The sequence below is a fragment of the Nannospalax galili genome, unplaced genomic scaffold (assembly GCF_000622305.1).
Source record: "Nannospalax galili isolate Female #2095 unplaced genomic scaffold, S.galili_v1.0 scaffold746, whole genome shotgun sequence".
In the NCBI taxonomy this organism is placed as follows: Eukaryota; Metazoa; Chordata; class Mammalia; order Rodentia; family Spalacidae; genus Nannospalax; species Nannospalax galili.
The window spans coordinates 568551-583401 of NW_008354790.1; the positions used below are offsets into that span (position 1 = coordinate 568551).

General features: G+C 45.6%; 1 protein-coding gene across 2 annotated transcripts in view; it reads left to right on the top strand.

Moving 5' to 3' along the window:
• The window catches only part of Plxna4 (plexin A4), a 461715-nt gene that overhangs the window by 349907 nt on the left and 96957 nt on the right, over positions 1 to 14851 (top strand). For both annotated transcript variants that reach the window (XM_017802882.2, XM_029555453.1), the window contains exon 5: positions 4094 to 4194. In XM_017802882.2, coding sequence (XP_017658371.2) covers positions 4094 to 4194 — 101 coding nt within the window. The remainder of the gene's footprint in view (positions 1 to 4093; positions 4195 to 14851) is intronic.

Genomic DNA, 14851 nt, shown 5'->3' on the forward strand with positions numbered 1-14851 from the left:
AAAAGTGGTAGAATGCCTAGCTAGGAGGAGCCTGCAAGGAAAAAAGCAAGGGAAGCTCAGTTGTTGGCCTTTAGAAGGCAGGTTCTAGGTGCCTAGATGATCATCCTCAGGTTGTGCTCTCTCGAAGAGGGTCCCTCAGTTTTAGCATCCATGCCCTTAAAGAATGGTGAAAACCTAGATCAACTTCACAAGTACATAATAAAAGTGGTAGAATGCCTAGCTAGGAGGAGCCTGCAAGGAAAAAAGCAAGGGAAGCTCAGTTGTTGGCCTTTAGAAGGCAGGTTCTAGGTGCCTAGATGATCATCCTCAGGTTGTGCTCTCTCGAAGACTGCCAATGCCATGTTGATACATGTCCATGAAAACCAAACGAGGGAGAGGGACTGACTTGGGTGAGGCTTTGTCCAGGCACTAAGGAGGATCTGAAATGTCGGTTCTGAAAGGAAGTCTAGAGGGGGTCTGGGTTACTTGTTCATTTTCTAGATGACTGAAAAGAGGCCCAGAGAGAATTACTCATGTTTATCAGGAGAGCTGGGAACAAAGATGAAGCTAACGTCTAGCTGTCGAACTGCCAAGGACTCGTGCCCTGTCACAGGCAGGTAAAGACGAAGTCAAAGAACAGCACAGAGCTGATACAGAAGCTGGGAAAGGCACCGAAGAGGTGCAGGAAGCTCAGCTAACGCCAGAGTTCCACCTGAAGAGTGAAATAAGGAATGGGTTAGGAGCTGATGTCATATTCAAGGAGGAAATAATACGATGAAGGGATGAAGGAAGAAAACATCTTCCGGATCTGTTAACTCCCTGTGGAGTTCTTGAGGCCTAGGAAGTCTCAGAGAAGGAGGATGAACCACTGCAATAGGCAATGTTCACTGCAAAGACAGCGGCGATCTTAGCCAGCACCTGTGACATTCCGGACCATTTACAAAAGAGTTTCAATGCCAAGAAGTCATTTGTGCTTTGGGAAAATAGAAGTTGGGCAGGGGACGGGGGCAGGGGCAGGGGGCGGGGGAGGCGCTGTTTGTTTTATTCCTTTTGTTGAAATTGAAGCCTGGTTTCCCTCTAGTTACAGCTTGGCCTGGAATTTAGCTATGTAGACTAAGCTGATCTCAGTCTCACAGAGATGTGCCTTCCTCAGCCTCCAATGCTGGGATTAGAGGAGTGGGCTACCATGCCCAAGCTTAGCTCCTTAGGAGGGGACTTTTATCTCCATGGTTAAGAATGAGACAGTCTCAGAGACAAGAGGATCTTATTGCTAGAAAATGGCCAACATGGGCTTTGAACCTCCCTCTGCAGGCTCCTACATTCTTTCCAACCAACCAACCAAATAAATGAATAAATGAATAAATAAATAAATAAATAACAGCTGTTTAAAATCAAGAGAGGATGGATTTTATAATTCTGGGCTATGGACATTATTAAACACCAGTTGTAAGATGTTTTTAGAATGCAAAGGCTTCTGAGAATGTCAGGTTCACTGAGTGGCTGGCTCTTTTCTCAAGGTGGCATATCCCAGAATTCTAGGGAACACTCTGGAATGCCAGGGTGGACCTCAGAACCCTAAAACATAGCCCAGAATCCCAAGGAATACCCTAGAACCTTAGGGTATACCTCAGGACCCCAGGGGACATCCCAGAATCCTAGGGCACATTCCAAAATTTCAGGGTATACCCCAAAACTGCATGGCATACCCCAGAACGCCAAGGTATACCACAGAACCTCAGGGTATACCTGGAACCCCAGGGCATATTCCACTTAAGATAGATTATAGAACATGTCAGTCAGTAGAATTAGGGAGGGCATTAAGTTTAGACCAAGAAAATCCTGGTGAATGAATAAGCCATGATTTTTCTTTCTTTAAACCCATGCAAAATATGGAGTGCCAGACAGGCATCTGGAACCCATGAAACATGATTATGTGCTTATAGTTCCCAACTTGAACCATCTATAGCCCCCTCCCTTTTTTTATTACTTTTCCCCCTCTGGGCATCACGTTTTGAAAAATTTTGTCTACTAAACAAACTGCATTTATTAAGTAATAATATATTTCCTATTCTTAATATGGGGCACACATCATGAGTATGCATAAAACATCAAATAGCAACAATCCGGTTTCCATTAGGCTTTTGGAAATATTGAAAATAGCTTGTGACTCTCATTCCTACTCTTGAATTCCTAAGAGTTAAGGTCCTCCAGATTGGGAACCACTGTGCATGTATTTACGCAACTAGCATGCCTTTGCTTACTTAAGGAGAGGCAGAGAAATTAAAGAGGCATCTGGAATAGGCTAAATTCCTAGCTGCCTGTAGAACCAGTGGGGTAATTTTTAAGAAACTGACTATTGAGGTTAATTATAAAGATTGAGAGTCTGTGTGGGGGCAGAGTCCAGGTATGGTCCATGTAGATTACATGAGCAGTAATAGAAACTAAGATAAAATTCCAGGGGCCAGCCAGATGGCTCAGTGGGAAAAGGTGCTTGCAGCCAAACCTGACAGCCTGAATTGTATCCCTGGTGCCCATATAGTGGAAGGAGAGACTAGACTCCCACAATTGTTCTCTGCCCTCCGCCTATGTGCTGTGGTACATGCACTTGTGTACACACACATGCACACACACATACACACACACACACACATATACAGGCGCAAAACAGACATTGGGAAAGGACCGTAGAGACCAAGGACGAAGCTGTAAAAATGAGAGGAGGTGCCTACAAGGAGGAAGGGAAAATTAGGGTGATCACTAAGGTGAATCAATGTGGAGAACAAGAAGATATATAAAGGAATATGAAAATTAAGGGAGAAAAGATCACATGGGACTTGGAATTAACTATTAATTAGTTCCAAAAGAGTTTGGAGACTAATTGAGCAGGTTCTGGTGCCAGTTTCCCTGTGTGTGAGTTACAAGCAGCCCCTGCCAAGTGGACATGGTTTTACAGCGGTAGACACTTTACGAAACAGCAGGGAAAACAGAGCCTGTGTACTCACTCACTCAAGAGTAGAGGGCTCAGCTGGGTCAGCATGGTTACAGTTTGCTGTGTTGGTTGTCTGGTGATAACCACGTCCATTTTTCCTAGTTCTAGCTGAAAGAGCAGGCTAGAAGCCCTTCCTTGAGATACAAGACAAACTATCCCAAATGAGAAAGGATGCTTGAAAAAAAAACTTTTTGTAAAGAAGAAACCAGCAAAATAGAGAATAAAACCAAGGCTATAAAAAGAAAATAAAGATTCCATTTGATTGTGAGTGTCACCTTTAAGTGCCTACTATGTAACAGGTACTAGGATGTCATGTAAAGAGACATCAATGCTGCCTTGGAGAGCAAAGAAGTTCGAAAGATATTTAAGAGCTTACAGGAAATGGAAGCATTTGGGCTAAGCAAAAATGTCATGTGGAATATTTTATGTTAACAAGCTGCTGTTGGAAGCTAGTGTAAAGTCTTTGGGTTGGAGAGAAAGCCTTGAATCGTGGAAAGGGTGTGCGTAGGGGGAGAAATAGCGAGGCTGATCTTTGAAAGCACCACAGTGAAAAAAAATCTGTGGAGCCAGTTGGTCAATAGTATGAGCAAGAGAGGGCAGAAAACAGCCACAGCGGGGGTTAGGCACCTTGTTAAAAAGCTGGGAGGAAAAGAGGAGAGTGCTGGGGGGGAGGTTAAGTACTCTGCAAAAGCAAAAATGCTGAGATGTAAAGGACCAGGTGGGGAAAAGTGAAGCAAGATGGAGAAGGGGTGAACGTTCATGTTATTACATTGATGGGAAACAAATGTGATGGGTTGGATATTCCCCAAAATATTTGAGGGTGTGAGCAATAGGAAAATTTAAATGTGTATTAAGTATTATAATAATTTTGTGTCAACTCTACGGAGTCTGTATTTCCAGATACATCTTAGAACCTAGCAGGTGGTAGTGTCTTCAGGATCCTATTCAGCCACCTGCCTCAATATGGCCCCTCACAGTCTCTTTGATTGTGGGCTCTAAGCACCTTCATGATCCTACAGTGTCTTAGGTGATATGACGATGTTTAGAACAGCAGCTTTAGCAGTGGACCAGTGGATGCTCTACAGATTCTTGACTGATTGCATTGTCTTTGCTGTGCTGTCCTAGCTCACCAGAGTCCCAGTGGAGTCCTGCGGGCAGTACCGGAGCTGTGGAGAGTGTCTTGGGTCAGGTGATCCCCACTGTGGTTGGTGTGTGCTCCACAACATGTGAGTACCTTTGGCCCCTTCCTCCTACCTCCTGCTTCCCCTGCCCTTTCTTCTTTTCTCCTCTTTCCTAGTTCTTCCATCCATGCACCCTTTGTAAGCTTTATCTCTCTTCTGTTCTTTCTGGTTTCACTTCAAATAGTCAAATTTCCCTAAGACATGTATGGCAATGGCACCATGGAATGACGACAGGTCAGAATATGGCAGTCACCATGAACAATGACACCATGGAGCCATAGAAAGACAGAATCCTAGGCTTTTCTGACTTCAGTTTGGCTGTAGACTGATTCTTCAGCACTGAGACACCCCTGCCAAAAGACAAAGAGAACACAGGGCTTTTCTCTCAAGGTTCACCTAAGCCACTAAACTATATGCTGGGTATGTGATACCATCTCCTAATTCAGCATTTACTCAGTATGCCCTACAATATAGCTGTAAAATTTCCTAGTGCTTGGGTATGTGGTTTAAGTGTGGCGAGCCTGAGGACCCTCTCTTTGCTGTCCTAATTCTCATCAGCGGAATGTCAGGGGAAAAAGAAGCCCAGGCTTCTGTACTGCCATCTGTACTAGCTCCATTTTGTTTTCTCGAACTGGGGAGAGGGCAGTCATACTAAAAAGGAGGCAAATGGTAGCCTGGGAAATGAACTGAGGGGTACAGACCAACCAGGAAATGGTTGAAAACTGAAATCCTTTCTTTGGAGATCCAAAGATCTTTGTTCTCATGAACTGGAGTAGCCACCATTGTTGAACCCCATTCCAATGGAATTTGACCCTGATATGGCTATGGTTGCTCCCTGTGACTCTCTGAAATCTGATAATCTCTGAGTTGGGCACAAGCATTACAAACTAAGGAGAAAGCTTCAGTCTTCCCAGTAAGAGTGTGAATTATTTGGGACCAATGACATTTACTGTAATTTTCAGTATTTTTTAGCTATAAGAAATTGGAAGTAGGATCGTGTCTCTTCCTTCTCCCAAAGGGAGAAAACACTCTCTTAGATTTTGACAGTTAGAAATACTCTCCTAATTTCTCATACAGCCTCTCCAAGGGAACAGACAACTTCCCTATCTCTGGGTGTCAGACATAATGAAGGTTTGAGTTCCTTAAGGGAAGGCCTAAAACCCTCCAGGCATATTACAGAATAAAGAAATGAAGAACCATTGAGCTACATTGAAATGTACATAACTCAGAGACAGATAAGAAACTGTGTTCAAGTATATACCAAGGTCATCAGGTAACAGTGCAGTGGAACCCAGAAATATCCCACACAAAACAGAGTGGAGGGATGCATTCAGCATGCAGACCAGCTCCTGTCAAGCCAGAAAACTTCCTTGATGCTGCCTTATAAAGAAGAAGGAGATAAAATTCCTTGTCCCACACAATGAGATCTCTCAGAAAGGGAATATATTCCCAACCTACTGCCGTCCTTTGGGACCTTGAGGCTACCTGTTTGGTTGAGCATGACTTAGTTGTTCCCAGCATGACACAAATGTCACTATGGAGCAATCGGTGGAGATGGCCCCTCCCTGAAACCATGAAGGATCCTACATAGATCTCTGTGTTCCTGTTGCTTTGTGTCATGATGCTGTCCCAGCCCCATATGACACTGAGCTCTGTGAGAACTTGGGGCATTGGCTCTATGAGATGGTTGCAGAGGGGCTGGAGTACCCTGCTTCCCATTCTCATGGCTGGATTAAGCAGGACTGAAAGGAGAAGATACCAGATACAACTTCCCCTATGGCCCTAGTTTCTGCTTGTGGAGTAGAATACCTGACTCTTTTCAGGCAGCGAAAACAAGGGTGAATCAACCAAAGGATAGTCAGGGTCATTCATGAAGGTGACTATCACACAGGGAAGCCAGCAGCTCCAGTCTCAACCTGGCATAAAAAGAACAGCCATGGACATGACCATGAATCTGACACAGAATCCAAATCCATATCTCCCGAGTATCCTTGTTCCCTCCCCAGTGAGCTGGAAAGGATGATGCTTTGTTCGCCTACATCACTGAATTATGGGAGAATTGAATGGGGCTAGCCACTTGAGTCAGACACTTGGTGGTCAGTGGAATGCTGTGGCATAAAGGTAGGATGGACAGGGATCTTATAGGCTGCAGCAGTGGCTGAAAGTATATGAGTGCTCTGCCTCTTGTTTGGTTGACCCCAGTGGTTTTCCAGATGTTTCTCCTTGAATGGCATGCTTTGGTTCCTGAGGGTGTCAGAGCTTCAAGCTGCCTTTGCTTAGCTGGAAGATGTTCCTGCTGCCTCCCCTCACCTCCTAGCATCCTGTCTCACTCAAGTTTGGATATCATATGCCAGCCCTTCCTACAAGTAGGCACTCAGAGAACAGGAGCTGTCCAGGGTTGTCGTCTTGTCTGGCTTCCAGCACTGAGCTACTGCTTCTGGGGCCACCCTGTCCAATGGAACCACTCTGTCCAATGGAGCTACTATTGGAATGTAACAGAGGACCTTGGAATAATTGCTGACATGGAAATCAGTAGAGTCTAGTTCTGTGTCTTACATAACTGTGGGGCTTTAGGGGAGTACAACTGATTCTCATTATGTGTAGTAGTGATATTCTACGAAGCCCTGTGAACACTGAGTTAGTAAATACCAAACCATTGCTCGTAAAGGAGGTATAAGGTTAGGCTCCTGGAAACCTCTAGTCACAACATTTTCATTAATGGATTAATGCATAACCTCATTTCCTGTGTGTTTCAGTTTAAAGACATCTTCCTCAATATACATTGTTAATTCATTAACTTTGAACTCAAGACCCACAGCGTTGTAACTTCATACCTGCTGCTGGCTTCCTGTGTGATAGCTGCCTTCATGAATGATCCTGACTCTCCTTTGCTTTGGTTTACCCTTGCTTTCTGCCACCTCATCATCCTCCTGCCTCTGCTTCTTTGAATATCCTATGAGTGTACGCCACCATAACTGCTGAACAAAGCTTCTCTAACACATACACACACACACACACACACACACACACACACACACACACCATCTCCCTCCTGTCTTTCCTAGGCCATCTGTTACCTTCTACTGAGTTAACTACATTCATTTCCTCCATAAAGACAGTGGTTTTTCCTGTGGTTTGTTCCCTGCTATTCTTCCCATCGCCTAGCACATACTATATACTAAATTAAAATACACTGATTGGATGAATAAATCCATTAAGTATTACACCATGGCTATGGTGTGCTTAGGAACACTAGGCAGCACTTCAACACAACTCATAAATCAAAAAAGACAAAACATAAAATTGTGGAACTAAATAGGCCTTGTAGGACCCTTTTTAATAATGTAATTATTAAAACTGGAAGGTAAAATGTCACCTCTTCCAACCCCAGCTGAGAACACGTGGCTTGAGTCATTTCCCACCCTTCATGAAGATACAGATGAGTGACTTCAAAAGTGTCATGGTGATGTTTGGGGGCCAATAATGAATGTTGGTAATTAGCTGAACTTGCAATATGGAATCAACAAATAATGATGACTGACCATAACACCGTATGGCAGAAACCTGGCATTCAGGTTTTAAATTTTTATTTATTTATTTTTGTTTTGTGTATGGGTGTGTTGCTAGCATGTATGCAAGTATACTCATGTCGTGAAATGCCTGTGGAGGCCAGAAAAGAGCATCAGATCTCCTGGAACTGGAGTTATAGACGGTTTTTAGCTTCCATGTGGGAGCTGGGAACTGAACATGGGTCCTCTATAAGAGCAGCCAGTGCTCTTCATTGCTGAGCCATCTCTCCAGCCTCCAAAGAGGTTTTGTGTATATTGGGGTGGGCATTGGTGTTTTTGAGACTGGATCCCACTATGTAGCACTGGCTGACCTGAAACTCCCTATGTAGATCAGGCTGGCCTTCAACTCACAGAGATCCACTTGCCTCTGCCTCTCAACTGCTGGGATTAAAAGCGCGCATCACCAGACCCAGCTGGCATCCAGGTTTTTAAGGAGGGAGAACAACAATAATCATGGGATGTTTTGAGACTAAGATGAGGTAACAAAGGTTGCTGTACAAGTCTAAGGAGCTGCTCTATACCAGGCTGCTGTTCTCCATAAGCAGACGCTCCTAGTTAAATGAATGTACAGTCTGAAGAGCTCTGACAAATGTAAACATCCAGGTAGCGCAGGTAGAGAGCACTTCTTTCTTCCAGAAAGTTCTTTTGCTGGTCAGTGTTGCTTGTGGGTCTTGGTTTTTGGATGGAGCACAGAAGTCATTTCTCTGGCTCTGCACTGTCGTGGTCTTCTTTTCAGTGGGCATATGATGGGCATGCATAGCCGGGAGAGACAGCAAGGAGGAGTGAGCCAGGCAGGACAAAGGTGTGGGCTAGGTGTAAGCAGGGTCAGTGTGGGAACTAGACTGAAAATGCCGGTCCTGAGGGGCTTTGCTAGGAAGGGAGCAAGGGAGCAGCAGTTTTCCCTGAGTGCTGAGTGTGTGCCCATGCATCTGGGACCAGCCCTGCCCTTTCAGTGCCAGACCCTGTGGCAGGCTCACAATCACAAAGGTGACCAGGTTAGATTGTCTCTGTCCTGAAGCTTCTAGGGAGCCAGACCTCTGATGCAGTGATGGGGTGGGGGTTGCTCTCTATGCTGGAATCAGTACATTTGTTAGGCTCTCATCCTGGGGTGAGACATTGTGCAGAGTGACCCTGGTCTTTGTTGAGGGTCCCCAGCAAACTGGATCCTTAAGAGCATAGTAAAGAGAAGAACTGGACTCTCCATTATGAAGTCTGTTTTCATAGTCATTTTTGGCAAGCTTGCCTGTGGCTGTAGAGAGGAAGGTCGTGTGTGTGTGTGTGTGTGTGTGTGAGAGAAAGATATAGAGAGAGAGAGAGAGAGAGAGAGAGAGAGAGAGAGAGAGCGCAAGAGAGAACGTAGAGAAAGCCTGGGGGCGGAGCCTCTGCAAACAGGTGGCCTGTGAGGCTGAATGAGCTTTGTACCAGCAAGGTCACAGGAGGGCTGCAGACTAATATGCTGAAGAGATGCCCTTGCCACTGAAATCCTCCCTGCTGTTACTACCTCTGGATTGTTGACTGTGGCAAAGCTGCATACATGCCAGCCTAGGGGGGAGGAGGGTCACCCCACTGCCTTCTTCTGTAGCCCCTGGTCTTGCCCACAAGCCTGCTCTTCCTAATGGCAAGGGCAGCAAACACAGTTAGCTATTTATTTGACCTGCAGTTTTCAGTCTGCAGTCCCAGGGCTTTCTCTTGTGCCTGAGCCCAACTGTTCTGATTTGGACAAAGGGGAAAGAAATCCTCCAACCCTTGTCTGCCTTTACCCCATTGTAGCTGTCTCCTGTCCTAGGCCTGGAACGCAGCCTCCAGGCTTGGCAGGTCCGCAGCCCCCTCCCTTGGTCTCATGCCCAAGCAAAGAAGCCTATATTGGTCTAGGCAGATAAGGGGATCCTAACTGTCTGCAGCAGGCCCAGCTCGTCCATTGACCCAAATGGTACCTTTCTTAGGAAGAATCATCAGCATCACCCCTGGGAGGCTCACATAACCAGGATTCTCCAAGGCTCAAATAAGCATAGCTTTCACACAGCGTCTCTGCCCCCCAGATCCTGCCTTCTGCAGACTGCTTCTGTTAGAGAAGCCCCCCTGGGTAGGTGGCCCCAGGACTCATGTCTTCCTGTAGAATCTCAGCCAAGTAAGAGGGAATGAGGGGAAAGGATCGGTCTGCTACCCTGCCAGAAGAGTGCATTAAACCTAAGAAGGTCTGTGACCAGATCCAGTCTGGATTCATTCCATTTCCTCAGGTCTGAATGGTAGTGAGAAGAACCAACTTATGGCCATGCTGTGAAAGCTGGGGGAGGAGATGTGCAGAAGCCCCCTCTGTGGCCTGCAATGTAGCAGCACTCCTCCAAGGTGCAGCTGTGATGACCTTGACCATTCCGGTAGGGACTGGGGTTGGATTCCAAGGCCTCCTTCCCAAGGCTTCATTTCTTCTTTCCTTCCTAGGACTGGAGTAGGTAGTTGAGCCATCCATTATCCACAAGCCTTCTTTCCCTAAGCAGCTTCACCCAGCCATACCTTTAGGCAACTTAAACATAGGCCACCTGGGAAAGTGCAGAGTGGTTTGTTCCCTACGCACCCAGTCATCCTCTTAACAGACAGCTTGACTCTAAAATATGAGTCATTCTTCATTTCATATCAGCATATCCCATAGCCTTGTTTTGTTTCTTGATTTCTTAAGCTACATGCAAAGGTTCATTAACACTAACCTGCTATGTCTAGGTCTCCCCTAGGGCTGATGGCACAAGGCTTGCCAAGTCAGTATATTTTTGTTTGTTTAACTCTTTGCCAACAGGTATCAGTCTCTGATCCATAGGAGATTCCTAGACTCAATTCTAGTAGATTCAAAACAAATTTGGCCTATGACTCATAGTACTCATAGATACATAGTATAACTTAAAGAAACTTGCTTTTCCCCTTAATCCTTAACTCCTACCTAGTCCTATTATATGAGAGAACGAGAAAAAGAGAGAGGGAGGGAGAGAGGGGTGGGGGAGGTCTGTGGTCAGCTCACTAGTTGAATGTCTTGGCCCCCTGGAGACAGTCCAAACACTTGGGGTGCTTCTAAGGTTTAAATACACACACACACACACACACACACACACACACACACGTACTCCTCACTGGCCCCACACTGAGTGGAGCGGCCCATATTACACAGAGCAAACTGCTTCCCTGCACCAAGCCTCTTGTACCTTATGACTAATGCACATGAAAACATAAGGCTGTTAAAATACATAGTGATAGGATTAGAATCAATCATGGTAATTTTTGCAGTGTCTTGAGTAATAGGTGGTGTCTCCCTCCTTACCGATTAGATTAGAAATAGATCAGCTGTGATATCATTCCTTCTCCTTCTGCTCTTTTTCCTCTTCCCTTACCCTCCTCTCCTCTCTGTCAATTCCAGTCTACTGCCCCCCTGTTCTTTCCCAACCTCTCCTCAACCTTGTAGGCATACTCAGAGTCAAACAGTGTTCTCTATCTACCAGGAAGAGAGAAAGAAAACCCCCTTTTCTTTCTCTGTAGGCAGCCACTCAATGTCACTTGGCTTCTTAAAAAAGCAAGGAGTTTCTCTGGGCCTCTTTTACCCAACACCTAAGGTTCATGTTCAATGGATCATTTGATCAAAGCATTGCTGAAAGAAGCCAAGAAAAGAATCCAACTGGGGACCCAGTCAGAAGCTGGTTTCCCAGGACAGGTAGCTAGCCACCACTGGAATGGGCAGAGGTGGAACTGGACCACTTGGTTGCTACATAAGCCCAGATGGGTTCTTGAGCCTCCACTGGAGCCCTGTACTAGTGGCTCCTATTGAGTCTTGTGCCTTCTTCCTGCAGGAGACATGGATGAATCCAACAGCAGCTGTTGCTCAGGTTGACTTTGAATCTTCACAGATGATATAGTGGGTGGTGGGGTCAGCTGCTGCCCCCAGATGGTGGCAGAAGAGGTTCATAGTATTTTCTGAGCCTTGCTGTCTTGGGGTTTATCCTTAGTTCATAGGTAAGAGAACTGAATGACTGGACATTCCAGGAGACCAGGTGTCATTCATTGAATCTTAAAAATTTGACATTGAAAGCACCCACCTGGTCCATATCCTTTAAATGAAAAATGACTCATACACCGATCTGTGTAACAAGTTCCCTATACTATCCAGATCACCTTCCTCCAAGCCACACACATATGTCTTCTGTTCTTGTGGACATTTCCAAAGAAGGCAAGATAACATTTAGAAAACAGTTTCTTCCCTTTCCAGAGTTCCCAGATATAATAACAATGTCCAAAGAGCCTCTGTGGTCTCCTAGTTGATTAGGCATTCTGAGCCCTCTTAACTCCTCTGCCAGGCCTCCAGTGTTAAGTCTTTATGTTGCTGTGACAAAACACTTGGCTTAATCATCTTAAAAGAAGGAAAGGTTTAGCTCAAGTTTCAGAGGTGTCTGTTCATTTTTGCTTGGTCTTGCTGCTTTGTGCCTAGGCAGCACAGGACCTCGTGGCAAGTGCATGTGATAGAGAAGCCTCTTTACCTCATGGCAATTAGAAAGCACAGAAAGATTTAGAAGAAGGACCCTGAGTCCCAATATCCTCTTCAAGGCCACACCCCCAATAACCTAACTTCCTTCTACTAGGCTCTGCCTCCTAAAAGTTCTGCCACTTCCTGTTAGTATCACAGGCTGGGGAACAAGGCTATGGGAGACATTAAAAATCTAAATTATAGCAAGGGACATCCAGAGGATCTACCCCCACCCCCAACTCCCTTAGTTTCCATTCTCCTTGTGTTCAAAGCACGGATGCCCAAAATGCCACACTTCAACCACAGGCCACAGCCAACACAGAGTGCTAGGACTTGGGAAGCATGTGAAGGAGGGGGAAGGAAGCAAGTTCTGAGATCTGAGCCAAGTGGACACACACTGGAGACCTGGGGAGACGACCCAAGCAATGATCCCTCCAGCTTGGGGGCTTACCTGAGGTGGGTGCTGGGATTTGAACCCAGGTCTTCTACAAGAACATTCAGTGTTCTTAACCACTGAGCCATCTCTGCAGCCCGATTAATTAATTTTTATTTTATGTGTATGAGCCAGCCCCTTAGAAAGCCTGGTTTCCATGCTGAAATTTGTTTGCTTGGACAGCAGACCTGGCAGTTAATATTTCTTTTTCTGTATTTAGGAATTAATTTCTACTGAACTTAATCACCCCCCCCCCCTCTTCTTTTCTCTATTCCTTTCCCTTCTAATTTTCCACTTGGCTGGGAATTCTCCAGCAGTGAAAGTTCAGGCTTAGGGGAGGGCGGAGGTAACTGCTTCATTAGAGAGGATAATCTCATTGGAACCACTGGCTTGAATAATAACCCCTTGCAGGGGCCCAGGGCCTGTCTCCCTAGGGCTGTTAGAACCTCTGATCTAGGGCTGTGAGGGCCTGGTGCACAGGAAGTAGAGTGAGAAAGAATGAAAGAAGAACTCAGTAAGAAAGAACTTAACTCTGTGGCTGAGAGAGGTGAGTCTTTTGGGGGCCTGCTGGTCACCTGAAGGTCTGTATTTGGAACCAGAGTGTCTATAGGTATGGCAGATAAATACCTGAAAACCCAGTTTCATAGTAAATTCTCTGAGTCCACATAAGCACCAATTCCCCTACTGGGGCAATGGATAAAACAGGACCTTCTTTTTACCCCAGGAATGACCCTGTTGCAGAGTTGGGAGCCTTGCTTTCCTAGGTACTTGGAGCCCTTGGAAGGAGGTGACTCAGGGGCTCCTTCAGAATCAGAAATTAACCCTTTTCACATTTCCTGACTCTGGCCTGAGCTACTAGGAAACCATAGTCCTAGAAAACAAAAGGCCATTGCCTTGATGGACCCGTAAGACATCAGAAGCCATGCATCCTCCCCTTCTATTATCCCATCACATTTAAGGTCAATTGTCTGTGCTGTTGGACATTTGCAGCCTCTACCCTACTGAGCTCTGAAGGATGGTAGAAATGTCAAAATATCCCTGGCTCTGACCTTAAACTTAACTTTCCACTGAGATAGCTGAGCTCTCAGTACCCTTTGACAGCTATTAGGAAAACAAAGCTATAACCCACAGCAGCATTCACTCGCCTCTCCCTCCTGGCCTCTGGGTCTCCCTCCCTCTTCATTGTGAGGGAAACTACTACAACCTCCTCTTTCTTCTCCCTTTGATGTGCCCTAAGGACCAGTCTGCATCAGCTATAGTTTGGAGGCACTGAATCAGGAGGGCAGGGGAGAGATGGGATAACAACAGCACAAGCTAACACTTATTGAGGACTTTCTTTGAGTTATGAACTATTCTAAACGCTTCACTCACACAATCTCATTTAATCATTAGGGAAATCCTAGCTGGTTGGTACCATTTTGTCCCTAATTTATAGATGGAAAGCCCCAGTGACCAAGAGGTTAAATATTTGGCCTTGATGCTTACAACTATAAGCTATACACAGTTTTTCTATATTTGGGACTTTCCAGAGCCTTGGCAAGATAGAGCCCCATGGACATGAGAAACAGCAAATGATGTGTGTCAAACTTGCCCTAGGATTCCCCAGCCAACTACCTCCCCAAAGTCTGAAAAGACATAGAGCCCATCTGTTCTATCTAGTGGTTTCAGGTGATGTTTGGCCAGGAAACAGCTTCTTTTCTCCCCTGCTCTTCATAATTTAATCAAAGACATTTTTTCAGACCTACTGATTGCTCTTGGAAACAGGAACTTCAAAGTTGAGGAATCAGTGAATAATTGAAGCTCTACCAGCTCTCTGGGTCTGCTGCTAATGGCAGTAATAACACTATTAATAGCCATGTCAGTGCAGACGCTCTGGAAAAGTCCATAACATTAGCCTAATGGCTGAAGGTAATGGAGTCCTCACCGAGGAGTTGGCCTGGTAAATTAACTTCCAGGACTTGGAGGCAGACGCTCTTGTTGCCAGTTGTCTGCTGGAGCAGCCAGAGAGTGCTACGGGGGCCAGCAGATGCACGTCTGACCTTTTCTTCCTGGCTTAGAGCCTCTTGAATTCATCTCAGGGAAATTCGTTTTGTCCAACAGTAGCAGTGGTTGTCAGGATGCTTCCCAGTAAACCCAGTTTAAAGGATGAAGAGGAAATGTTTAAAGAACCCTAAGGAAATAACGGAAGCATCAAGATGGCGA